At 44.4% G+C, this 24,820-nt stretch overlaps 1 protein-coding gene across 5 annotated transcripts in view; it reads right to left on the bottom strand.

Moving 5' to 3' along the window:
* The window catches only part of LOC146026580 (cytosolic carboxypeptidase 6-like), a 1,552,889-nt gene that overhangs the window by 444,976 nt on the left and 1,083,093 nt on the right, over window positions 1-24,820 (bottom strand). Inside the window, exons 4-7 of one of the 5 annotated variants that reach the window (XM_083157366.1) lie at window positions 12,530-12,622; window positions 7,275-7,423; window positions 5,465-5,678; window positions 2,242-2,382 (exon numbers count right to left, since the gene is read on the bottom strand). The exons of 3 other annotated variants lie outside the window; for them this stretch is intronic. In XM_083157366.1, coding sequence (XP_083013492.1) covers window positions 2,246-2,382; window positions 5,465-5,678; window positions 7,275-7,423; window positions 12,530-12,622 — 593 coding nt within the window. In that variant the 3' untranslated portion in view covers window positions 2,242-2,245. The remainder of the gene's footprint in view (window positions 1-2,241; window positions 2,383-5,464; window positions 5,679-7,274; window positions 7,424-12,529; window positions 12,623-24,820) is intronic. One more of the 5 variants, XM_083157365.1, reaches the window with a different exon arrangement.

Genomic DNA, 24,820 nt, shown 5'->3' on the forward strand with positions numbered 1-24,820 from the left:
ACCAGTACTTGCAATGCGGCGTTATATGAATTTCAGTCATACCTCCAAAGGGGCGGAACTAGTCTATTACTGTTGGTCTCACGTGGGCACATATGTACACTAGTACGCCCGCGCAAAGCAAATTGCTTAGAAAGCTAGTCTGCTACCTTGAGATTGCCTCTGTGTTTGTGCATGTGTGAGAGAAAGATATGTAGTTTCACTCGTTGCCAACAGATGGAAGTGTTTCAGAGACACACAATCAGACACTAGACATATATATATATATATATATATATATATATATATATCTATATTTATATATATCTATATCTATCTATATATATATATAGATACAGTATGGAAGTGGTGGCACTCAGAGGTCTTGTAATAAATAACGAGGGACAACAGTGTGTCAAGCGACGTTTCGGTCTATTTATTTCAGACCTTTTTCAAGCTCAAAGCTTGAAAAAGGTCTGAAATAAATAGACCGAAACGTCGCTTGACACACTGTTGTCCCTCGTTATTTATTACAAGACCTCTGAGTGCCACCACTTCCATACTGTATATTTGGTGTCCCCTACACCTAGGAAGGCACCGAGGCAATTACTCACGGATTACCCCAAGGAGTGCCGATTCAACTGTTTGTTATATATATAGATATATATATATGCAAAGGGATGCCGACACTGCAATCCTCTTAGTTGAAGGTGCCTGGTGCCCTCACCGAGCGGGCAGATGGAGCTGGACACAAGGTTGTCTTCCTGCACCTTGAAAACGGGGCTATGCCCAGAAACGTCGGACACTGTTTGCACCGTTTTATTTGATGTGATATAAATTGAGTTTTTCACTACAAGCCTGCAAGTGCCGCCTTTGTTCTTCCCTAACTACCAATTGTATAGGAAGGCACTCTAGGAGGGACAGAGTGCAGGTCCGCCCCACCAAGCTATATATATATATATATATATATATATATATATATATATATATATATATATATATATATATATATATATATATATATATATATATATATATATATATATATATATATATATATATATATATATATATATATATATATATATATATATATATATATATGTATATATACACACACTTCTTTTTTTTTTTTGCACAAAAGAGGAGGTTGGTGCAAGTGCTCACACACGGTGATGACGTATCAAACCAATCATACAGATAGGGGAGGCCTGATCTTAAAGTTTTTCTTTTATTTAGTGGGTCAACATTCATAATTTCGACATGAGACACAGTCATCATTTTGACATTCATTATGACAATGCTGATGAAATGTTTTTTTAAGGTAAGCCTAACCCTAATGTCGGCATTTTCAAAATGTTGACATTCTGTCTATGTCAAAAATTTCCAGATGCGGACACTATTATTTTAACTTGGTGTAGACGATTTTATGGCTGGGCACTTATTTATTAGTTTATGTCTAGGTGCCCCAGGGTGGCTAGTACAGCTTCCTGGAAGCTGTGGGTCCAACCCGACTAGAGTGCAATATGTGGTACTTGTGTATTATCAGGGCGCCCACTAAGCAAATAGCGTAGTGCCCTATTCTGCGTAGTGAGATCGCATCCCTTCGCATGCAATTTTGCGTACTATGCGATGGTACTAGTTCATTTTCACTGCACCCCTGGCCGTGGATCGCATGCAAATCGCATGTGATTTTATCGTGTGCAATGCGATTTAGCACCCCCCCGCTATCCACGTTGATGCCATGCAATGCGATTTAGCACACCTCCACTATCCACATCACCCCGAAGCGTGGCGAGCGCAGCGAGACCCGCGAGGGGACGCGGATTACTTTGCATGTATTCCGCATCTGCTCGCCACGCTTCGGGCTCGCTGCGTTCGCAGCGGAAATTGGGCGGCGTGATAATACACAAGTACTCAATATGTGTTTAGTTTGTATTCTCTCCCTGTGTACTGTATATATAGTACTACAATAAGTGGCATTGAAATATATGGTAAAGCTTGTATACACAATGTACTGTTCTGCACACATGGCCCCTTATCTATGTGCCAACAGCATCCATTGATCACGTGTAGTAAATCTCCTTTGAATATGGATCAATGACCACTGCACAGCACAGCTTGGATGCAGAATATACCAGCAGTACATATAGTAAGGACTTGCTCTAATCATGTGTTCAGCCTCCGGCAACAAGTAACTATTGAACTGCAGAGTAAATTCATGTAGTAATACAAAGTACAAGGTATCTATATTTCAGCAACTACCTGGTCATATCTTCTTTCTCAGCAGACTAGCATTATACTGAGAGACCCTCTGTACTCTGCTGGAATCCCCCCTTGAGCCTGTCTCCTTGGTGACACTCATCAGAGAGTGCTCTGTACAGATCAGTGCTGGAAGGAGCTGAGCTGACGGCGAGAACAGTAAGACGCATCATTGTACCGATCACTGAAACTATCTTCTAATGTTTTCAACATCAATTTAACTTCTTCCTGCAGAGATTGGTGCACCAAGAGCTATGCTCACTGTGACAGATGTCGCTAGGGGAATAATTGGTCTTTTAACAACCTAAAGTACTCTACTTCTGCCACACAAGCGTCTGTGCATCATCATATATGAACTAGTCCTGTATATTTTCAATGCACGCTAAGCCTCATTTGTTCAAACAGGCAATGCCATGATAAGCCCATTTAAATGAAGCCATTTTTTTGAAGCCCTCAACTCTGACCATAGTACAGAAAGGACACATCAGTGGGATGATCATTCATTTAATAACAAGCATCAGCTTCTACACTCTCCTGTATCTCTTAAGGCCCATACACACTAGTAGACTTTCATTTCAAAAGACTTTGCCAAATCTTTGATAGATAAATCTTTCACCAAAGTAGTGCTTACACACTGGACTATTTTCCTCAAAGCGCAAGAGATTTTCAGGAGGCGAAAGACTTTGCTGAAAATCTTTCATATACAAGGCTATTTACATAATGGGCTGGGTTTGAATTCCAAGGGTGGGAGCAGGGGCCATTTTAAGCAGTACATTCCTGTTCTTGGTGCCTGATTCAGAACTGATTTCTTGGCTGCGTATATTCGGAGCCCAGCAATCAGGTAAACTCCACCCGCACCGCCCGGGTGATAGTGACAAATTGTGGGTGACGGCAGCGTAAGGGTGGCCAGTGATGGTGACGTATAGTGGGTAACAGCAGCGTGAGGGTGATGGGCAGTGGGTGATAGTGACGGATTGTGGGTGATGGCAGCGTAAGGGTGGCCGGTGATGGTGACGTATAGTGGGTGACAGCAGTGTGAGGGTGATAGTGACGGGTAATAGGTGAAAGCTGCTTATGTACGGAGTGTCACCTGGTGGTCCCGCAGTTGTAGAGTTGTACTGGCTCGGGGGGGCACATGCCATCCTGCCACCTGACACAGTCCGCCACTGGAACTTGGGCCCCTAGAATTAAGACGGCCCAGAATATATGCATTGCTGGCCTGTGCCAGCAATGTATATATTACTAGCTAATACGTAATCATTGGTGCCCAGTGGTACCAATAATATATACATTGCTGGTCTGTGCCAGCAATGTATATATTACTAGGTAATACGTCATCATTGGTGCCCAGTGGTACCAGTAATTACTGGCTTATTAATAACATTGGTGCCCAGTGGTGCCAGTAATATATACATTGCTGGCATGTGCCAGTAATGTATATATTACTGCATTATAAACATTATTGGTGGCCAGTGGTGCCATCAATATATACATTGCTGGCATGTGCCAGCAATGTATATTAATGGCTTGTTAATAACATTGGTGCCCAGTGGTGCCAGTAATATATACATTGCTGGCCTGTGCCAGCAATGTATATATTACTGCATTATAAATATCATTGGTGGCCAGTGGTGCCAGAAATATATACATTGCTGGCATGTGCCAGCAATGTATATATTACTGCCTTTAAACATTGGTGGTCAGCGGCTGCGTGTGCATACATATACGCACTGTGTTGAGCAGGGGGAAGAAGATGCGGAAAGTGAGCCGGGGGCGGGGCGTTCGGATGGGGGCGGGGCGCTCCGGCGTGCCGTGTAGCCGGGAGGGGGAGAGGAGTCTGTGCTGCGTGCAGCAGGTCTGCAGCTTGTGCCGTGTGAGCCGGGCAGCGTGGGAGCGAGGAGGGGTGAGTATAAGCAGGGGGAGGGTGCGGGCGGTCAGCTGTGCTGAAAGTCTGTGATCTTTCAGCCCGGCTGCCGTACACATTTAGCGATGATGGCTAAAAAAACAGCCATCATCGCTAGATGTGCTGGTAAAACCAGCAGACTGCCCACCTCGCTAGCGATGATGCGCGCTCCCGCATCTCTGGCCCATACACACTAGGCGATGCTGAAAATCGGTCAAAATACCCGTTTTGACCGATTTTCAGCTCAAAACCGTCAAATGTGTATGGGCCTTTACAGACAGAGAACATCCCTTTAGGCATCACCTGCGCTGTCCAGCTGTATTGGTGCTGAATCATACTGCACAGAGTCAGGTTGGTTGCACACGACTCAAAGAGTTCTCTTGTTAAAGGTATAGTTTGCATTTCCGCTTAGATGTGTTCCTGCCTTAGCATCAAATACTGATATATGTCACTAGGTCGACATGGGGAAGGTCAACATTCATTAGGTTGACCACTGAAGGTTGAGAGGCCTTAGGTTGACACCCTCAAAAGTCGACATGGCTGCAGGTCGACAGGTTGACACAAGTATTAGGTCAACATGGGGAAAGATCGACAGTCAAAAGGTTGACATGGGGTTTTCACGTTTTATTTTAACCAACATACAGATGTAGCGTCTTTCATCTTTGCAGAGGCTGGGGGTGGATTCGCCATGGGCCAGCCGCCGGTCCCCGCACCTCCCCCTAACCCTGCCCATCTCCCTGAAGAGGAGATGGGCAGGGTTCCCATCCCATTGCTGACGGGAAAATGGGACGCTTGCACGTCCCAGTCAGATGTAGCGCCGCTCGCCAGTGGGAGTGGTCTGGTGAGCCCCGGTGCTGGATGAGCGGCGCTACATCTGTATGCTGACAGGCGGTATTTGCCCTACCATCCACTAGGGGGGAGAATAGAATAGTGTGCCAAGTGTAGCGGGGCACCGTGTCTGAAGCATGGCGAGCGCAGGGAGCCATGCGAGGGGGCGCGGTGCACCGATACAGTGTCCATGTCGACATTTGGGACAAAAACCCACGTCGACCTTTCACATACCTAAAGCTATGTCGACCTTTTGAGGGTGTCGACCTAAGGCTTGTTGACCTTCAGTGGTCAACCTAATGAATGTCTGCCGAACTTCCTGTGGTCGACCAAATGATCCCAACCCCAAGTACTATAGACACAGGCACTAGAAGAAGCTCCAACAAATAGGAATGGAGGACAACTTTTGCAATAGTTGCATACACAAATGATGCAATAGTTGACATCAGTTACCCCCGTTGTGCTACACAAATGTACAAGTACAACAAGCTCTACCTCTGATAACATTAAGCTTGTGGGGTGATAGTGGAGGTTTCGGACTTGCATCCTTTTTCTTCTTTGTAGCCACGCCGGTGACGCTGCGGTTCTTCAGGATATCCGTGCCCCAGATCATAACAGCCAGATTCTTGGTGTACTTGGAATCTCCCTGCGTTGCCTGCAGCTGGTGCCATTTCTCCTCGTTCACCCAGACACCACTGCCCAGGTGCACCTGCATAGAAGAAGCAGAGAAATAAGCACCTTATGGGATGGTGATATAAGTAGAACGTATTGTCGATGATATATACTGACTTTTTGGTAACAATCTGCGGTTTCTGATGCCGTAAAATACTGTACATTTTCAGCAGGAAAACTTCTTATGCGAAATAATGCATCCCCCAAATTATTACAGATATCAGAAATCACTTCTGATTCCCGTGACCTACATCTGTGGCCTATGGCCACATATTTCCATTATATCATAGAACGACTACAGTTCATTCTAACACCCGCCATCTTTGAAATCCCATGCAGTTCCTCTTCCCTGCCTGGGGTGTCGCTGTCTGCTGTAGTGCTTCTAGCAAAGTGTGGTCTGTATATCAGCACTGATATGCAAACCAAACCTGTGCTAGAAACACCACAGCAGACAGCGACACCCCAGGCAGGGAACAGGAACTGCATGGGATTTCAAAGATGGCGGGTGCTAGAATGAACACTAGGACTACTGCTGTAGATCACCAATATTTCAAATACCAAAAAAAAATTGCAGATTAAGGACCTGATTCAGGTTGGCTGGTACGGGGCCAAACGCGACCCCGTTTCCAACGGTGGGGGTCTGTGCATGCGTAGACCCCTTGTGCGAACACCTTTGGAGAGTATCATGCTCGCCGAGGCGTTGGCATGGGAAGGGGGCGGGCAGGGGAACGCCCAGCGTTTTATAGGGTGCCCTCATAAAACCGCTGGCTGTTCCCCTGGGAGAACAGGTGGGTCCATACCTGCTAAGGGCCGACCGCCTACCTCACATGACATCAGTGCCCGCCCTCTTTTTGGCCACCTCTGTCGGAAATAACAGTTTAGTTTATTTGCGGATAGGGAAAAAATGTTTTTGATGGTCACCGACCATTGAATGACTTTTCCATTGTGCGGCCACCTGCGAGGGGATGAGTAAGCGCACACATCCCCTTTTGCATGCAAATATGGGGATTCGCGCGGACATTTGTATGGCATTCACCTGTTTGCTAGGCTGTTAAAATACGCAGCTTAGTGATCAGGTCTGAATAAGCACACACCAACGTATTTTAAACCACATCGTAAAAAAAATAACAAATGCACGCTTTTGATGTGTTCAACAGCAACAGCAAAATGAAGCCTCGACAGGTGGATACGCAGATTACGGACCATAAAACTTCTGCATCTGTATTGTGTAGGTACAGGCAAGTTACATTGTGAATACGGCATTGCAAACCACTTCACAAGCAGACTGATGTGCACAAGCCTAATAGTGTCATATGTTGGGATGAGGTGGGTGATGCTAGAATGACTGGCAGCCAATCAGATTACTGTGTTCACAATCAGCATATTTCACCAGCAATGACCTTATCGGAGGCAGTGATCTGTCCACTCGAGTGAGTGTATTTGTAATGAAGGGGCAATGTAAAGATAGGTGTAGAGAAACAAAAGGTAAGTAGGAAAGTCAAAGGCTGAAAACTAGATAGATGAAGAAGCAGGGTCTTCCAACAGCACATGCTCCTGATGTGAAACTTTTGTAGTATCAATTGCACTCCCATTCTAAGAGTACACATACACACAAACATTAAGAGGTCCTTACTTGGCCATTCTCTAGAATGTACTTATCCAGAGCAGGGCCTGAAGTGGGGTAGAACGCGGATGTGTTTGCCTCCTCATTGCTCGCCTTCTGCACCCCCGGCTCAGGCTCGCTCATTTCCAGACTGTCTGTCTTCAGCTCAATGGAGAATTCTGGGAACACAATAAAAGAACAAGTTACAAACAGAAAACCCATCAAGCATCCAATTACTGAGTAATAACTTCATCATTTCTTCAGTATATTTAACAAATACTGCGTGAAAATGACCGTGGTCGCTGTAAAGTTCCATACATACATTCAACACTATAATGTCACGATGAACCCTACCAGTACTTTAGCAGTGGGTGACAAAAAAAAGGCATTCTGCTAATGAAAAGAACAGTCTGTGGTCAGCCTGAACCCAAACTAAGGCCACAATAACTAGGAGGATACGGATACAGTCTCGTACACACTACACCATATGGAGAACCACCGATATTGTTGATGATATTGGCAGTGCCACGAAACAAACAATATTGATGGCGTCACCAGGACCCCCGCCGAACATGCAGTAACTGACAATATGGGAAGATTTGATGCATGTTCAGATGATAGGAGTTATCATCAATGATAGAACGGGTACACGTTAACCCTAATCACACAATTAAAATCGCAACAAGCAGTCCTGACAAGGTTGCGGTATTGGAAGTGTTTCACTGGTTGTTCCAGGAACCATCATTTGACTTCTACTCATTCCCTTAATGCTCCACTTTATGACTCCCCGCACCTTTATCTCCTGTGCTTCCTGTCCTATCCATGGGCCTTATTTTGGTTCACTCTTAGAGGCAAATTCCTTCTTAGATGGGTAAAACCATGTGCACTGCAGGTGGGGCAGATATAACATGTGCAGATAGAATTAGATTTGGGTGGGGTTTTTCTTCAAAGTGAGATATATATTGCAGTGTAGAAATAAAGCAGTCAGTATTTTCCCTGCACAGAAACAAAATACTCACCCAAATCTAATTCTCTCTGCACATGTTACATCTGCCCCCCTGCAGCGCACATGGTTTTACCCATCTAAGAAGGAATTTGCCTCTAATAAGGCCCCATAAGTGCAACGTATACCTTTATCACCCCTCATGCCACAGTCCCCTATACTTGATGTATACTTTTACTGTTTTACTGACATTGTCCATTGTTATTCTGAACAATGCCATATCAATGCCTTGGACATGCCCCCACTATAACCACTTCCCTTTCATATGACATGACATGCGTGGCAAGGAGTAAGCCAAAGGCAGGAAGCTTATCCAGTTGACCCCGATATGCCCCCCTTTGCCTTGAGCTCTGGGTGGCGGACATGGGGGATATTCAATCTTCCGCTGCCATTCCTGACAGGGCAAATGGCCGCGGGGCCCTATTCAATGCTGTCTTCCCCTAAAGCATTGAACAGGGTTTTCAGCAGAAAGTGCTCGACTTCACAAGCAGTCGGGCAAGTTCTGCCGAGAACGGCCGGGAATTGACGATCTCTCGGCCGCAGCTCGCCGATTCCCGGCCATTTCTCGCGGCCACACCCCCATCTCGGCGCTCGGCAGGCGGGACATTTAATCCTACCTGCGGAATCAGCGTTGAGCTGACCAAGAACGGGATAGGGTCACGGCTGTCGGGCCAGCCCAACCCCCCATGGACTTCTAAAAGCAGATTTCAGCTATACAACAAGCTTTTCAGTTATTTTACTACACTTCTCCCTTACAAAAGATCTGTGGCTTACAGTGAGGAGAACAGAAAAACATTCTCTGCTGTCAGACGGATTTAAACTCGAGTTTCCACTGCTGAAATAGCAATCCTACCAGCAAATGGTTTTATTGCACGGGCCTTGAAAAGTCAAACAGGCAAATAAAACGCAGCAGCAAAGAAAAGTAGAAAGTAGGAGAGAGTATGCTCCGACCACAGGCTGGAAAGAGAGTTCTCCATCCTGCTAATAGGGCCACGCACATCTCAGTCCCTCACAATGAGTTTGCCGTCCCAGACCTCAGATGAACCAAGGCTGCAGACTAAATTGGAGTCAGAATGAGACCAGTAACTACATGTAGGAAACGGTTCCTGGACAATCACCTGTTGCTAGATCCTGACCGCAGGAGAGGAACTGCACTGATAAACAAGCCGGATTTGTACTTCCACATTCTGTACAATTGTGTTTGTTCTTGTGGTGTTTATCATCGGGTTTTATCTTCCCGTTTCATAAAAGGCTCATGCAGCAGGTTTCTACATAGCTGCTATGGAACGTTGACTTCCGCATTAAACTACAGACTCCGACACAATATAATGCTAGCAAATGAATAACGGTAAACCAATCTTCATGGTATTGCTCTAGGATCTGCTCTTAGGTTGGCGGGCGTCAGGAATACCTCTGTGGCAGCAGGGGACCAATGGTTGTTTCTGCTTTCATTCTTTGGGCAGTATTCAATGAACATAATCGCGGCGTGCAGCGAATCCTGTTTAGGATTCGCTGCACTGTCGCCACGTTCCGGAGGGCTGGAGCCTTCGCTGCCAGCCCTCCCTGTCCCCGTATTCAATGCCGCAGGGTCTCACTGCCCCTGACGGCAAATCTTAACCCCTGCGGCGTCCAGCAGGGAGCCGGGGGACTGCAGCAGGCAGGGAGATGGAAGTCTCCCTGCCTGCCCCAGAATGTATGTGGAGGGGAGGAGGGCTTCCCGGGACCCAGGTAGCACAAGCTGCCCCCCCCCGGGAGAGCCAGCAGGGGACCGGGTATTCACTGCTCCTGATTCTGCATATGTAAAGATCGGGAGCAGTGAATATATGAATATCTAATGAGCGGCTCTCGGCCCCCTGCTGGCTGTTATATGTAAAAAAAAAAGGTTTTTTTTAATAGCATAGATTGTATAGATAAAACTTTAAAAAACTGTTATGGTGATTTTATATCTGTGCTACTTCAAGAACTAAGAACTACAGTGTTAGCTAAACCCATTTCACCCCGCACTTATAACCTGGGTTATTGCTGGGTTGAGGTGCAGTGTAAACTGAATAACTGGGACAACCAACCCGGCAATTCGACCTGGGTTATAAGAAGGGCTAAACCCGGGTTGCCGTATGTATAATGGGAGACCCGGGTGTAGTGTGAAAGGGTCCGACCCGGCATAGCGATCTGAAAGCGGTATAACTGACTTAAATTTGTTTGATTTGATTAAAGGTGCCCATACACATTACAATTATTGTATACAATATCGCATCTCATTGCAGCTTGGTTTTGCGATGAGATGATATCTTAGTACAAAAAGTATGTGCAGCACATACTTTTTGTACTAGATCTCATCTCATCGCAAAACCAAGCTGCGATAAGATGTAATATTGTATACAATATTGTATACAATAATTGTAACGTGTATGGGCACCTTCACAACTTTTTGCTGAAGGGGGAGGTAATCAGGATGAACACATGTTTATGTAGCCTTATTAATTCAGTAAAGTGCAGCGGTCCTTTAGGACACTAAGGGCTCTAGTATATGAAGGGTCTAGTTATAAAGGGTCAGCTTAAAATCAATAGCAGTGTTATACTGGCATTAAACCAAAGGAAAACAAACAATCCAACATTATGTTGCCTTCTCCTCTGCCAGGAAAACACCAGGAACATGCCCACTACCCCTCTGGCTAAACATATCAGGCACCCTTATGGTGAGCAGGGAGCTGTGGGGAAGGGGCACCAGGGTGAGCCTCAGCAGAAATATTTCCAACAGACTTAAATGTGCTTCCCACTTTCTCACACCCACCTGTACTGCTCCCACGAGACCAAGATATTTATAATTTTTTTCCAACCAACTGTATGCTATTAGTGTATTGTGTACCCCCACCGATTGTACACCCTGCTAGCGGTGACCTACACAGTACACCCAAGATGGTTGCCTCGGATGGTTCCTCTGCGGGCAGACTGTGGATGTTTCTGTGCAGGGTATATCATACTATTAAATAAGTGTCAGTTTCCCCATATAGGCATTGGGCCTTTTTATGGCCTCCTACAGCATTACCTTCGTAGTGCACTTGTACACTTGTGGAGGTGATGAAAAATATTTGAATCCGAGTACTTTGTTGGGATGCTACTATGTGCTGCAATCACCCATTTTGTGTCATTTCTTTAAGGGGTAACCTGTTCCACCCATTCCCTATGCAGTGTGCCCAAGATGGCTACCTCACCTGATACCTTGCGAGAGTGCAATACTTGACCTATGGGAGTTATTATTCAAAATGCTTGCACCAATTCTGTATTACAGATAGAGCGCCTCTCATAATTGCGCCGGGATTGCCAGAATCTGTCCGCCGGTGGAGAGGCGCTCTATCTGAGACGCGCGTGCGTCTCACACGCACGCGCGCCTCAGTTTCCCGTCGGCGGGGGGATGGGAACCCTGTCCGTCTCCGCTTCAGGGAGACGGACAGGGTTGGGGGGGGGGGTGCGGCAAGGTGGCGTCCGCGTCCCCTTTACGGCGGCTGGCTAATCTTCCGCCATCCCCTGCAAAGATGGGACCCGCTACATCTGTATGCTTACTGTGCGCCCTAGCTTTTCTTATTATGTCTGTGTGGTATATATATAATTACCTCTAATGAAATGACTATAACCAATCGAGAGTTGCATTAAACTGTTCCAGGATTAGCCAACCTGCGGGTCCCTGACAGTTGTAAAACTATCTGTCCAATCAAGCCCCCTGCCACAAGCTTTGCTATTAGGGAATGTAAAAATCAGTGGCAGGGCATGCTGGGATGTGTAGTTTCCCCACAGCTCGAGAGCCATATGACCGCAATAAACCCAAGAAAGACTCTGGACAATATTTTGAAGAAAAAAAGGGCTTTACAAACCTTTTCTGTTTATATGTGTTACAGATATATAAAACTAGCATAAAAAATGATCATAGCTGCCGAGCAATATAAGAACAGGGTTATAATACAAAGTGTGGGGGCTGCATCAAATCAGTCCCTCAGAAGGAACAATTGGAGACTAAAAGAATAGGGGGTGGCTGGGCCCCTACATATGAATTCATATGCTTGGTTGTGAACTGTGAAACTCATTTTACATTCCCACTTAACAAATGACTGTCTCAGTATAATGGTTATGAATAAATATGTAAAAATATCACTCCACTGAGTGTGCATAAAAAACATTTATGCATTCTGCATAAAACAGAAATGTCATCTTTCAATACCGTGCAGAATTTGCTGCATGCATTCTGATGATGTGCTTTTATTATTTATTCATATAAAAGGCGTCTGACCTTCATTTGTTCCAGCCATGTCTGCATTTTCTGGTCCTATTGCCACCGGAGAAGCACCGTGGACTCCGTTTGATCTGTAATTCCAGGGAGAGACTATAAAAACATAGAGCAATATAAGGTCAGGGAAATGGAGTCACTCGAATGTACTTATGGTCTACAACAGAGGTTACCAAACTCGGCCATTACAGTGCAGGTTTTACGGATATCCACATTTGAGTCCAGATGGGTAACTTTAAATTGACTGAGGTAGTGGGTAAGTCACCCAGGCTCATGCATGGATATTCTTAAAACCTGGACTGTTATGGTGAAGTTTGTTAAACTCTGGCCTACAAGCAGCCATTTTAGGGGCTACAATGAAATGCTGTGTAAGCTCTAACGAGCAGGGCCCTCTATCCTCATGTGCTTTTCTTAGAATATATCTCTGCCACTGTTATAATTGCATCAGTGTTCACTGTTGCAACTGTCTTTTTTTATTAAACATTTACTTGTCCTAATTTGTATTTGTACTGTAAATCACAATCTTTCTTGTATTGTTCTTTGCTCATCTATGTATTGCCAGGCGCTGCGGAACCCTTGTGGCGCCATATAAATAAACGATAATAATAATAATATGAGCCAATATCAATGTAACAGGAAGTTTAGTGAGGTATTCAGTAAAAAGAGGCTCATGCCTCCGGGATGTCACTTCTTTCTCATGAAATTCTAAGCCACATTCTCATCATATTAGTTCAGCCTCAAAATGGCTGCCTCCAATTTGTGTCGGAATCAAGCCAGAAACACACATCAGTCCTCACGTTGTATGCATAATGTGAGGCATCGTATGAGGTAAAAAAAATAAACAAAAATTAAAATAGACCTGGTGCCACAAATTATTGAGATTAATTAACAAAAGATTACAAAACAAGAATAAGAACTGAGCCGCTAGAAAGTGAAAATGTACTAATGTGTGAGGCGATAAGGTGACGAGTGAATTATGGGCCAGATTCAGTAAAGCACTAAGAAAGCAAGTAGCGTGTCAGAAACAAACATGGCCCCATTCAGGTAGATGTACACCGCTTACTGAGCCATTAGATGCCATGCAGCCGAACGGGCGTCGATTTCCCGCCACCGCCGATTTCACTCGGTACCATGCGAAGGGATGTATCCGCTAACACATCCCTTTGCATGTGGCCGTAGGGGAGAGAATTCATTTGATGGTCGCCGACCATCGAATGATTTCTCTCCCCCTTCGGAAATAAAAGTCAGTCTAAACTGACTTTTATTTCGCACAGGTTACGCTGAAGAGGGGAGGGCACTGAGGTCATGTGACGTCAGCCGCCTGCGCCTGGCTGACATCGACATGCTTGTGTCCCCAGGGGAATGCCATAACATACTGGGAGTTCCCCTGCCCGGGGTCGATGTCCGCCCTCACCCCATCCCTCCCACTCCCCGAGTGAACGCCTTGACGACTTTGATAGTCGCCGAAGGCGTTCATTCAGCAGCCCTGCACAAATAGGCGCATGGGCAGAGCTGCACCATCGGTCCCCGGCGCTTATATGCAGAGGACCGATCGAACCCAAATCGGGCCCCATGTTGCTATGCAAGGGGAGAAAATACCTTTATATTGTTTCTCTGCAGGGTAAATAATGGCTGCATTTGCATGCAGCCCACAGATGATAAGACAACTTTTTTATTACACTGCAATTTAGATTCCAGTTTGAAGACAATCTGCCTTAACCAAAATCACTTTTCACATTATATGTTTTTTCCCATTTGCAGGCTTTTTTGCTTTGCTAAGAAACCTTAAATCAGTCCCTATGTCTGCATTAGTCACATAGCCAGTCCAGGTAACAATAAGTCATGTAAATACCAGGTTTTACCTCAAAGCAACAGATGAACAAGGGCTGAATGGGTTATTTTATGATGTACTAATATATTCTTTGGTAGTAAATTCCCCTGATTTAGGATGCCCTCCAGCATGGAAGGACAAGCTTAATGCTAAACTGGAGGACAGGTATATCAATTCACTAATGGAACCCTGCTACAATCTTGTAACATTTACCATTTCACTATTTCACATTGTTGTGTCCGCCCCCCTCCCCCCCCCCAACCAATAATGCTCCCCAGTCTTACAAGTGCCCTGATCTCTGAATTGTTCACCATCTTATACTGCAGACAGAACATATACAATTAACAAAAATTTACAAAAAAGTAATATATATAAAATATACGGCACAAAATAGAATGCATTCCTTTCGTCAACAGTCACTATGTCGACAGCGACTATGCAGATGGTATAACCCTGACATGATTGTAATGTTACTTAAATTGTATCTGTGTTGACAGTGGATGCCGTTATGCTGCCACAGATCAGGTTGAAATCCCAGTGCCGAACCCTGGCCGGCGGCCACAACACCGGGGCCGTAATCCCGACAGTAGTGGAAATGCCAATGCCAGAATCCTGGCAACTGCCATCCCAATCGTAAGTATGCCAGGGTGTCATAGTATTAGGCCAGGTTAGGTTTAGGCAACAGGGGAACTTATTGTTAGGGTTGGGGGTAGGAGGTTACGGTTAGGCTGCGAGGAGGGGGAGGGTTAGGGGTAGACTCTAAATAGAGGGGTTTGGTACTAACGAGGAGGGTTAGCATTAGGCTGCCGGTAGGGATGGTTAGTATTAGGGTGGGTAGGTAAGTATACTTACCCAGCATCTGTCAGGATTCTGTCCAGCAGTATTCAGCTGTCAGTCTTTTGACTGCCGACATCCCATCCGCTGGTCACGTATACGGAATCCGTTGGCAGTATTATCTATAAACATGATTGTATAGCATCATGTTCAGCCTTATAATGCAAACATGGCTTAAAATGCGTTACATAACACTACAACCATGTCGGCATTGTGCTGACGGCATCCTTCCGTCAGCATATCCACTGTCGACAATATGACTACCTCCTGCACACTATTATATCTCCAAAACTTGCAACGATTTGGGAAATGAACAAGGCAATCAGAGAGGCATATAGAGGCATACAGCTGGTAATGCTGAAGTTCTATGCCCCGCTATACAAAAACCGTGGTTATCACACGGGTTAATTCAATTAGGGGTGATGCGCCATCATACACCGTCTCAATGTATCTTGTAATCTTATCTGCTGATTATGATACTGTATACATTCTATGGAGGAAAAATAGGTTATGTCGTAATGGAATGACACATTATAGGCATCGCCCATAACGCAATTAACCAAATACATCTACAAGGAGAATTATTCTATTTGAAGTCGCTGTAAAATTAGCATAATACTTAAAAGGTACAAAGTCAAATTCTAAAAAAAAATGATTTTGATAATTAAGAGCAGATAGGACTTCAGAAAAATATACTGTAGTCAACACTACAGTTTATCATGCACAATTCCAGTACAGCAGAGCATGCTGGGAGTCGTGTCTGAGAGACATTAGCTAGGAGTCGTAACCAGGTTGCCTATCGTTGCTCTTCTTCGTGTGATTTACAGCAAATGTTACATATGAATTAATGTTCCCAGCGGAATCTGCTTGTGAAAAACAACTGAGGCTGGAATGGAGTCAATGAAAGATTACACATTTTGGCAGGCTGGGAAATAATTTAATGAACAGATTTTGTAAGGTTGCTTTAAAGAGCGACCACTCAGTCGTCTGCTTCAGAAGTACAGTAGCAGGTACATCAAAGCGGTAGAAGTGAGCTGGGCCGCAAGCAGTCTCAGACTTCATCTGATTAGACGGTGAGGTTGATAAAGCCAGCGTTATAAGTTACATGAGTCCTGGGGAAAATCATTGTAATTAGAGAAACAGAGCATTGCTCTCAGTGAGTCAGCTGTGAAGTTCTTCTACAGAAATTGGCATGAACCCTGTCACTAACGAAACAAAATAAAAAAAATAAACTGCACGTCTATCGTAATGAAATTACGTTGAAAAACATAACTGGCATTCTATTGCTGAGCGCAAACACCTTTTTTATAGTATTTTCGCATTATTTCGAACCAAGGCCAGGCAACGGCAGGGTTGGAGATATCTGCTGACGTCCCTCTTTTGCCATGCAAAAGCAGCATCCATAACTTTCTATGGGGACTTTGAAAAAAGACCAGTTTACTAAGTGCTGAAAGGTTTAGCTTAATACCTGGTAGCTGCTGTGGCCCACAGGGTACTGTTTGGCCCAATTTTAGCCGGAGGTTCATCTTTTGATCCAACGACCATGCATTCTCCTAGCGGTCAGAATCTTAATGCTCGTAATGTGAGTTTAAAGGGTTAGTCAATGGGGGATGGTTAGGGCAGACGGCGTAGATGGTGTTTTATTAGGGATAGGCTTTTGGGGAAGGGGGTTCAGGGCTGATATACTCACTGCAATCCGTCAGCAATCTCTGTGTCGAAATTCGGCTGTCGGGATCCTATCCGCTGGGATTTCAATACCAACACCACAAATGAAGTTAACATGGCAAATCACCGGATCCCCTTGCAGTAAAAGCCACATTACAGATGGTATGGCTCATAGGGTCGATGGTGTCTAGGTGAACACCAAAAGGATGAAATGCACAATGTTCACACAGGAAAAGGTAAACATAGAAAAGATCAACACATGAAAAGGTTGATAGGAGTTTTTCACTTATTATATTGTGTCAATATGGACACCTGAATTCGTGGACCCCAATTATGATACCGGTCACCATGGTTTGGGACAGGTTTACCGTTCCCAACTGTAATCCATGCGGGTAACAAAAGGTACGAAAAGGTTCAAAAAAGGAAACCGGCAAAAACTAACACAAATCTTTTCGTGCGCCGATATTTGCCAAGTCAACATTTTGTTTCCACCGACCTTGACTATCAATCTAGAAACTGTTGACCTATCATCCGGGTCCCTTACAGTCGAATGAACTCTTAACATCCTGATGCTGTACGATGGAAGCAAGCTCGCAGTGTATGCTTACGCTCAGGTGGCACAAATCACCTATATGTGTAAGCTTTATAGCAACAGTGGTGCTTATTTCTCTACAATACTTGCTGACATTGAAATATTTGCAAACCAGACGGTCAAAATCTTATTATAATTTTTTTTTTGGTGATATAAACACTTTTTTTTTTATGAGATAACAAAACTATACAGCATGCTGTTTTATGGTCTGCGGTGTTTAAAACACAATATTTAACATTTTATAAGTGTTTCAAGGACTTCCAGAGAGGCATTTATTCCAACAAATCTGAACCCAGTAATAATTGATGGCTGAAATTATCTTCTCCGTGTGAGTCCAATGATAAGTCTATGCCCGTAACTTTGTTTAACAAATTTTAATAGTATTTCACTCTAATTTTTGCCTTAGTAACAGCTTATCAAAATTAATGTTTTGCTGACTTGTTCGGCCCCTTTGGCTGGGTACGAATCAGGCCGAGCGTCAATGACATCGCATGCGACCTGCGGGAGCGCGCAATCAGTCATCATGCTGGTGGATATGCACGATCTGTCATGAAAGTATCAGTCTAAATCAGTGGTTCTCAACCTCGGTCCTCAGGACCCTCACACAGCGCACATTTTCAATGTCTCCGCACAAAATGACAAGTGATATAATTAGCTCCACCTGTGGATCTTTTAAAATGTGTCAGTGAGTAATGAGTGCTTCTGTGCATGTGCTGGGTGACCTAGAAAACATGAACTGTGCGGGGGTTTTGAGGACTGAGGTCGAGAACCACTGGTCTAGACAAAGGACCTTGTTCCGAAGCAAATGTTCCAAACCCCACCTAGCGAATGGATCGCCGGCAACGCCCATCCGCACGCCGAATTCAGCCAGACAGCATGCGAACATATGTTTTATGTGAACATCCATTCGGATGCCTGTGGGAACCTCCCCCATCTTTCAAATGGTTCTGCACATGCGCACAACATTGGAACACTGGCCAAATTTGTGTACGAGCGAAGCGATCAGAATAAGGGCCAGAGTGTACCCAACCTTCGATAAAGTCATCACCGGAGCGCAGAAGTCATGCGCTGTATGTTTAGCATCTTAAGGACTTGTAAATAGTTGTGTGATGTTCTGTCTGACTAATGTGCTGGTCCGTCACATATTCTGTCTGGCTAATTTGCTGGTCCGTCACATGTTCTGTCTGGCTAATGTGCTGGTCCGTCACATGTTCTGTCTGGCTAATGTGCTGGTCCTTCACATGTTCTGTCTGGCTAATGTGCTGGTCCTTCACATGTTCTGTCTGGCTAATGTGCTGGTCCGTCACATGTTCTGTCTGGCTAATGTGCTGGTCCGTCACATGTTCTGTCTGGCTAATGTGCTGGTCCGTCACATGTTCTGTCTGGCTAATGTGCTGGTCCGTCACATGTTCTTTCTGGCTAATGTGCTGGTCCGTCACATGTTCTGTCTGGCTAATGTGCTGGTCCGTCACATGTTCTGTCTGGTTAATGTGCTGGTCTGTCACATATTCTGTCTGGCTAATGTGCTGGTCCGTCACATGTTCTGTCTGGCTAATGTGCTGGTCCGTCACATGTTCTGTCTGACTAATGTACTGGTCCGTCACATGTTCTGTCTTGCTAATGTGCTGGTCCGTCACATGTTCTGTCTGGCTAATGTGCTGGTCCGTCACATGTTCTGTCTGGCTAATGTGCTGGTCTGTCACATGTTCTGTCTGGCTAATGTGCTGGTCCGTCACATGTTCTGTCTGGCTAATGTGCTGGTCCGTCACATGTTCTGTCTGGCTAATGTGCTGGTCCGTCACATGTTCTGTCTGGCTAATGTGCTGGTCTGTCACATGTTCTGTCTGGCTAATGTGCTGGTCTGTCACATGTTCTGTCTGGCTAATGTGCTGGTCCATCACATGTTCTGTCTGGCTAATGTGCTGGTCCGTCACATGTTCTGTCTGGCTAATGTGCTGGTCCGTCACATGTTCTGTCTGGCTAATGTGCTGATCCGTCACATGTTCTGTCTGGCTAATGTGCTGGTCTGTCACATGTTCTGTCTGGCTAATGTGTAGGTCCGTCACATGGCCAGTTCTTATTGGGCTTTATAGTGTATCAATGTGAACTGTCCGCGTACCACGGGAATCTGCACACCTGTGCTGTGGGTGTGTCATATTAGAAATCTGCTGGTCGTGGATGCCAGCAATAGGCAGACATAGGTTATAGACATGTCCACTGATAGGGCGAAACGTGTTAGAGGTTCACCCAGCATACAGCCTTCAATTGAGAAGAATATCATTCGCTTGGATTTGGAAAAATCTCCTGCATTTACCAATACCAGCACAAGTTTTTTTGGGAGAAAATACAAACCAAGCCCTACGTCATCACGTCCATCAAGCTGCTAGGAGAACTCCGGTGAGAAACAGGTGATACAGCGGCGCAGGTGAGAGCAGCGCCCGCTGTTGGATTCCAACTACGGGTGAGTGAGACGCCAGCTAACAACATCCACGCGGCGTCCTCCCCGACCACCCCGCTCACCGGAGGGACACTCCACAACTAGCGCAGACACCGAAGCGCAGTGTGTGCAGCGAGACGTCCCGCTGCTGGGACAATTATCTACACAGCCCGTGCAGACATCTGAGCGCGGTATATGCAGCGAGATATCCCGCTGCTGGGACAAGTATCTACGCACAACTTGTGCAGGTGAGAGACGCACTGCTGTGCACTTTACTTTTGTCCAAAAGGCTTATATCGCCAAGTCATCTAAAAGTTACAAGTGTATGCATACAAATTAACCTACGTATTAATTCATCTTTAATTGGAAAAAGACTGTTTCTTTAACCAAGGACAAAAAAGTTCTATATGGAATGTGATTCGCTCATTTCAGTTTTTCTTCAAAATATATAATATCAGTCCAGAATTCTAGATACCTGGACTGGCTATACAATTTTCGCTATCCTGGGGCTATAAGTTACAAAGCTTACTGTTATATATATTTTTTATTTTTATTCTTTTGAAAATATATATTTTTATTATATATATATATCTTTTCCCTTTAAATGTGATTAATTTTATATGTGAAATCAAAGTTTTTTATATAAACATTTACGTGTATATACCGATTGCATGACAAACAATATTTATGCAATCGCTATAATACCTTCTTCTATATCTGTAGGTGGCCGCCTATAAAAATTGTAATGTATTTTATATGATAAAATCTTTTTTATACAAATAAATAAAAATAAATATTCATAAACAGATAAAGATTGTGTATGTGAAGTGACTTCATCCATGGTGCAAATTATTAAATAAATAATAAAAAACAGCGCAGATACTCCATTTCTCGTTCTTGTAATTATCTTTATATATCTGTCTAGAACCTGTACCCTAAAAAGTCGGGTGATAAACAGATTGGGTGTATCCACACTGGTACACATGGGAGAACTGCAAGCTAAAATACAGAACAACTAGACTTCAAACTATTATAGGTCAATTATTTATCATTTGTACAATTGTTACCAATTAGCGCCTAATATTCCACTAATTTAGTGGTTCCCCCTTTTCTTTAATGTGTAGGTCCGTCACATGGCCAGTTCTTATTGGGCTTTATAGTGTATCAATGTGAACTGTCCGCGTACCACGGGAATCTGCACACCTGTGCTGTGGGTGTGTCATATTAGAAATCTGCTGGTCGTGGATGCCAGCAATAGGCAGACATAGGTTATAGACATGTCCACATATATATCTATCCTCCATGCGATACAAGACGTGTTATACATAACGCATGACCTCCACGTGACTCTGTAGCGACCTTGATTCAGAGTTGGTCGATGATCTGCAAATTTGCAGATCACTGCGAGTAGATAGCCGCTGCCCAGACGGAGAGAAAACCCGCCCCGTGCAAGTCTGCAAGATAATTGCAAATAGATCGCTATTCTTTGCAAATCCATACACAACTCAGTCACCAGCAATTGATTTTCCCCAGTCTGTGTAAATGTAAGTCTGACCCTTTCACAACTGAATTAGGCTGATCGAGGCTAAAGCTGACCTCACAGACCCTCCTTTAAAACGCCTGCATTTTATCTGACACTCCCTGGAAATGGCCGTTGACCACCCCCAAACGCCGGCTTCCTGTCAGCTGAATTGCGGGGGTATTGTGCCATTTCTTTGGCTACTTGTGCTTGCGCATGCACGTTACGACCTGTACCCATGCACAGTATTTAGATTATCGAACGGATTGCGAATTTGCACAACAGCGATCAACTCTGAATCGGGCCCCTTGTCCGTTAAAAATGCATCTTATTTTCAAAATGGAATATGATGCATAAGCAGCTTCTGCTTATTAAAATATGCAGTGTGCCTATATTGTGTGTGTGACTGCTGCGGTTTAGGCATACGGAATGGAATGTTACAATGTCTCCCTGGAAAAAACATCCCAACTGGCTGAACCAACTGAGTGACCATTTGATAATGCTGATCAAATTGGGTGCTCAATCGGCGGATTAAGGCGGCAAAGTTTACCTAGTCTGACAGTAAAATTGCCACCCATGAGTGTAAGGTCAATAGAAAGGTATTTTTCACTTTTGGTAGAAAATAAAAAGGTATCAGCAAAAACATTTACAAAGATTGTAAAATAAATATAGATATTACTACTGTACTAATCGATCTTACTGCCTTAAGTGCACTTGTCCGTGGTCAGTAGATCAATAATGTGACCAGCCCAGAAGCTGAACAGTGAGCATACCATGGACCACTCTGAAAGGGTCACGTCCCTAGATTGCAACCACAAAATCGTTTCATCCTCCGAACTTTGAAAGAGGATTCATTTTAATAAATAAAATTCAGTCAGTTTACTGGCAGTCATGGATTGTGGCTTCTAACTTATGCACGGAATAAAACAGAAAATATATTTACATTTCATTAACTTAATAACTAATATAGGCGTGCTTCAGGTTACATTACCACCTATCAGCAATCCGGTAACTGTCTCACTCGTTGTGGTTATGCTCCAGAGAAGGGCTTTTGTCTGCTGGTTCTCTCTCATAAATAGGCCATTTCATATTAATGTTGTATCGCTAGGTTCATATATGATGGCTATTTGTCACCGATATGACCAGCGCTTAAGGTGTCAATTACACAATGTGTTTGTGTATCTGTGAATTACGGTTCTGTTTATCAGGACATAGGGCGGTATTCCATGCTCTGACGGTGAGTTATGACGGCAAACAGTACTGACAGCTCACTGTCACAGGTATTCAGCTGCCCCCCGTTCACTTGCCATTTCCACCTCGCTGGTTCTTTTCAGCGAGGTGGAAAAGGCGAGTGTGCCCATTAAAATGGTTCGCCACAAAATGCAGCGGTCTGGCTGTATTTGCGATGAACATCGCAGTTTAAGAGGATTTCTCCCAAACATTGACTACGGCGAGGGGGTAGGGCCGCGAGAATGACTTTTCCTCACCGTACAACCCCCCCTCGCCGCTGCATTGAATACACCCCATGAAGAGAGCCATTGGAGGGTACGTGCTATACTAATTAATGGTCCACATTGACATCGCACAAAAAAACCCTGTAAAAAAAAAGCATGTCAACATTTTAAAGTAATGTCAACCTTTTGCTTGCAATGACCTTTTGTCTAGGTCAACCTATTGACTGTTTGTCCAGGTCAACCTATTGACCTATTGACTGTTGACCCTTTGAGCCACACCCCATGCTTGCACTGCAAGCCTTGGTAAATAAGTTATTGCGGTTATTGCGGTAGGCTTGGTCAATGGATTTTGTAGCTCTCCTTGCACTGATGGGAATGATACAGAATGTACAGGGATAACTGCTATTCACTGTAGACTCCAGACTGCTCTGACAGTAAGACATACAGTAATACCAGCAGCCTATGATGGATCTTCCTGATTTGTCCTGGCACTATCGGTAATGGGTACTACACATGGGGCGATTTCAGGGCATTTTCTAAGCCAGTGATGGCTAATCTTGACACTCCAGCTGCTTATGGACTACACATCCCAGAATGCCTTGCAACAGTTTTAGCATGGTCAAATAGCAAAACTGTAGCAGGGCATGCTGGGATGTGTAGTTCTACAAAAGCTGGAGTGTCAAGGATAGCCATCACTGTTCTAAGCGATCTCACTAGATAAATCTAAATCACTGGAGAACATTGGCCCTGACAAATTGCTCAGCACACAGCGCTGACGCATCACTGTATGCTGAGCGTTCCGAGTGATCGTTCGGAACGCTCAGCAAAACTCCCCGTGTGTAGGCCCCATTACACTACAGTAACTGAGCCCATCATAACTGCTACAGGGAGCAGAGGAAAGGTGGAACCGGGAGTCTCAGAGAGGCCACTCGTACTGCGCTGCAGACTTATGTGGTGGCATATAGCTAAAAGATGATAATAACCAGCAGAAGTAGTAAGAGATGAACAACGATTATAAGGAACATGTAGGTACGGTCAGGTTATTAGGGAGTACAGATAAATACTGCAAGCTACAGTATGTGTTATTCTGTAAGCTCCCTCTGACGTGTGTCTCAGTTCCAGGGAACAGATGAATCCAGGCAGTACGTAATGACAGTCGTATCTCAGAAATGACTATTCATGTGAATTCTGCATCATCGCCATTAGAAGGACCATTAATAACTTCTCTCTTACACGCCATTTAATATTCTACTGGAATTTGCTTACTGCTCCAGCAATCACGTGCGGTAAATTGGCCTTAGAATTATTACTGTATTGATTTTTTTTTTAAATAATTATTTAGATTGATGCAGCTTTTCAATACATTGCTTACGCCGCTGAAATTGAAGGACGGTCTATAATGACGACTGTGTAACCTCGGAACTGCATACATGTTCCAGGAGAGGCAGCGAGTGCTTCGGAGACCACCTGGGAAAAGAGGAAGATCGCAGAAACATCCTAAACTATCCGCCTTTTACACATCAAACGCTGAGCCGGCAGAAGAGCGCTACAGAAAAATCTGCTGAAGGTCAGTGGAAGGTGAGGAGTTTGGCATGAACAAGAAACACTAACTATGGGAAAGGATGGGGAAAGAGGGGGCTGAAAGGTTTCCTGCGAGCAACTGCACCAGGAGAGGAAACGTGCGAGCAGAGTATTCTCTTTAAGAGACTGTCATGGAACATTAGTTTATTCTGTATTCCTAATATGTTATTCTATCGGCGGTAGCTATTAATAATGGCAGCTTCGGTGCTTAGTTAGCAGTTAAGTTAGTATAGACTGGGGCTTAATTCGGAGTTGTACACAAACTCAATGTTTTTTTACAGGTTGGTGATTATCGGTGCTCTGCACATACCTCTACGTTGTGCATTCGCAGTGATGGTCTTGCTTTAGCGGTTGTGGACAGAATTTTTTGTAAAGTGATTG

This window comes from Crinia signifera, chromosome 8 (assembly GCF_055691185.1).
Source record: "Crinia signifera chromosome 8, ASM5569118v1, whole genome shotgun sequence".
In the NCBI taxonomy this organism is placed as follows: Eukaryota; Metazoa; Chordata; class Amphibia; order Anura; family Myobatrachidae; genus Crinia; species Crinia signifera.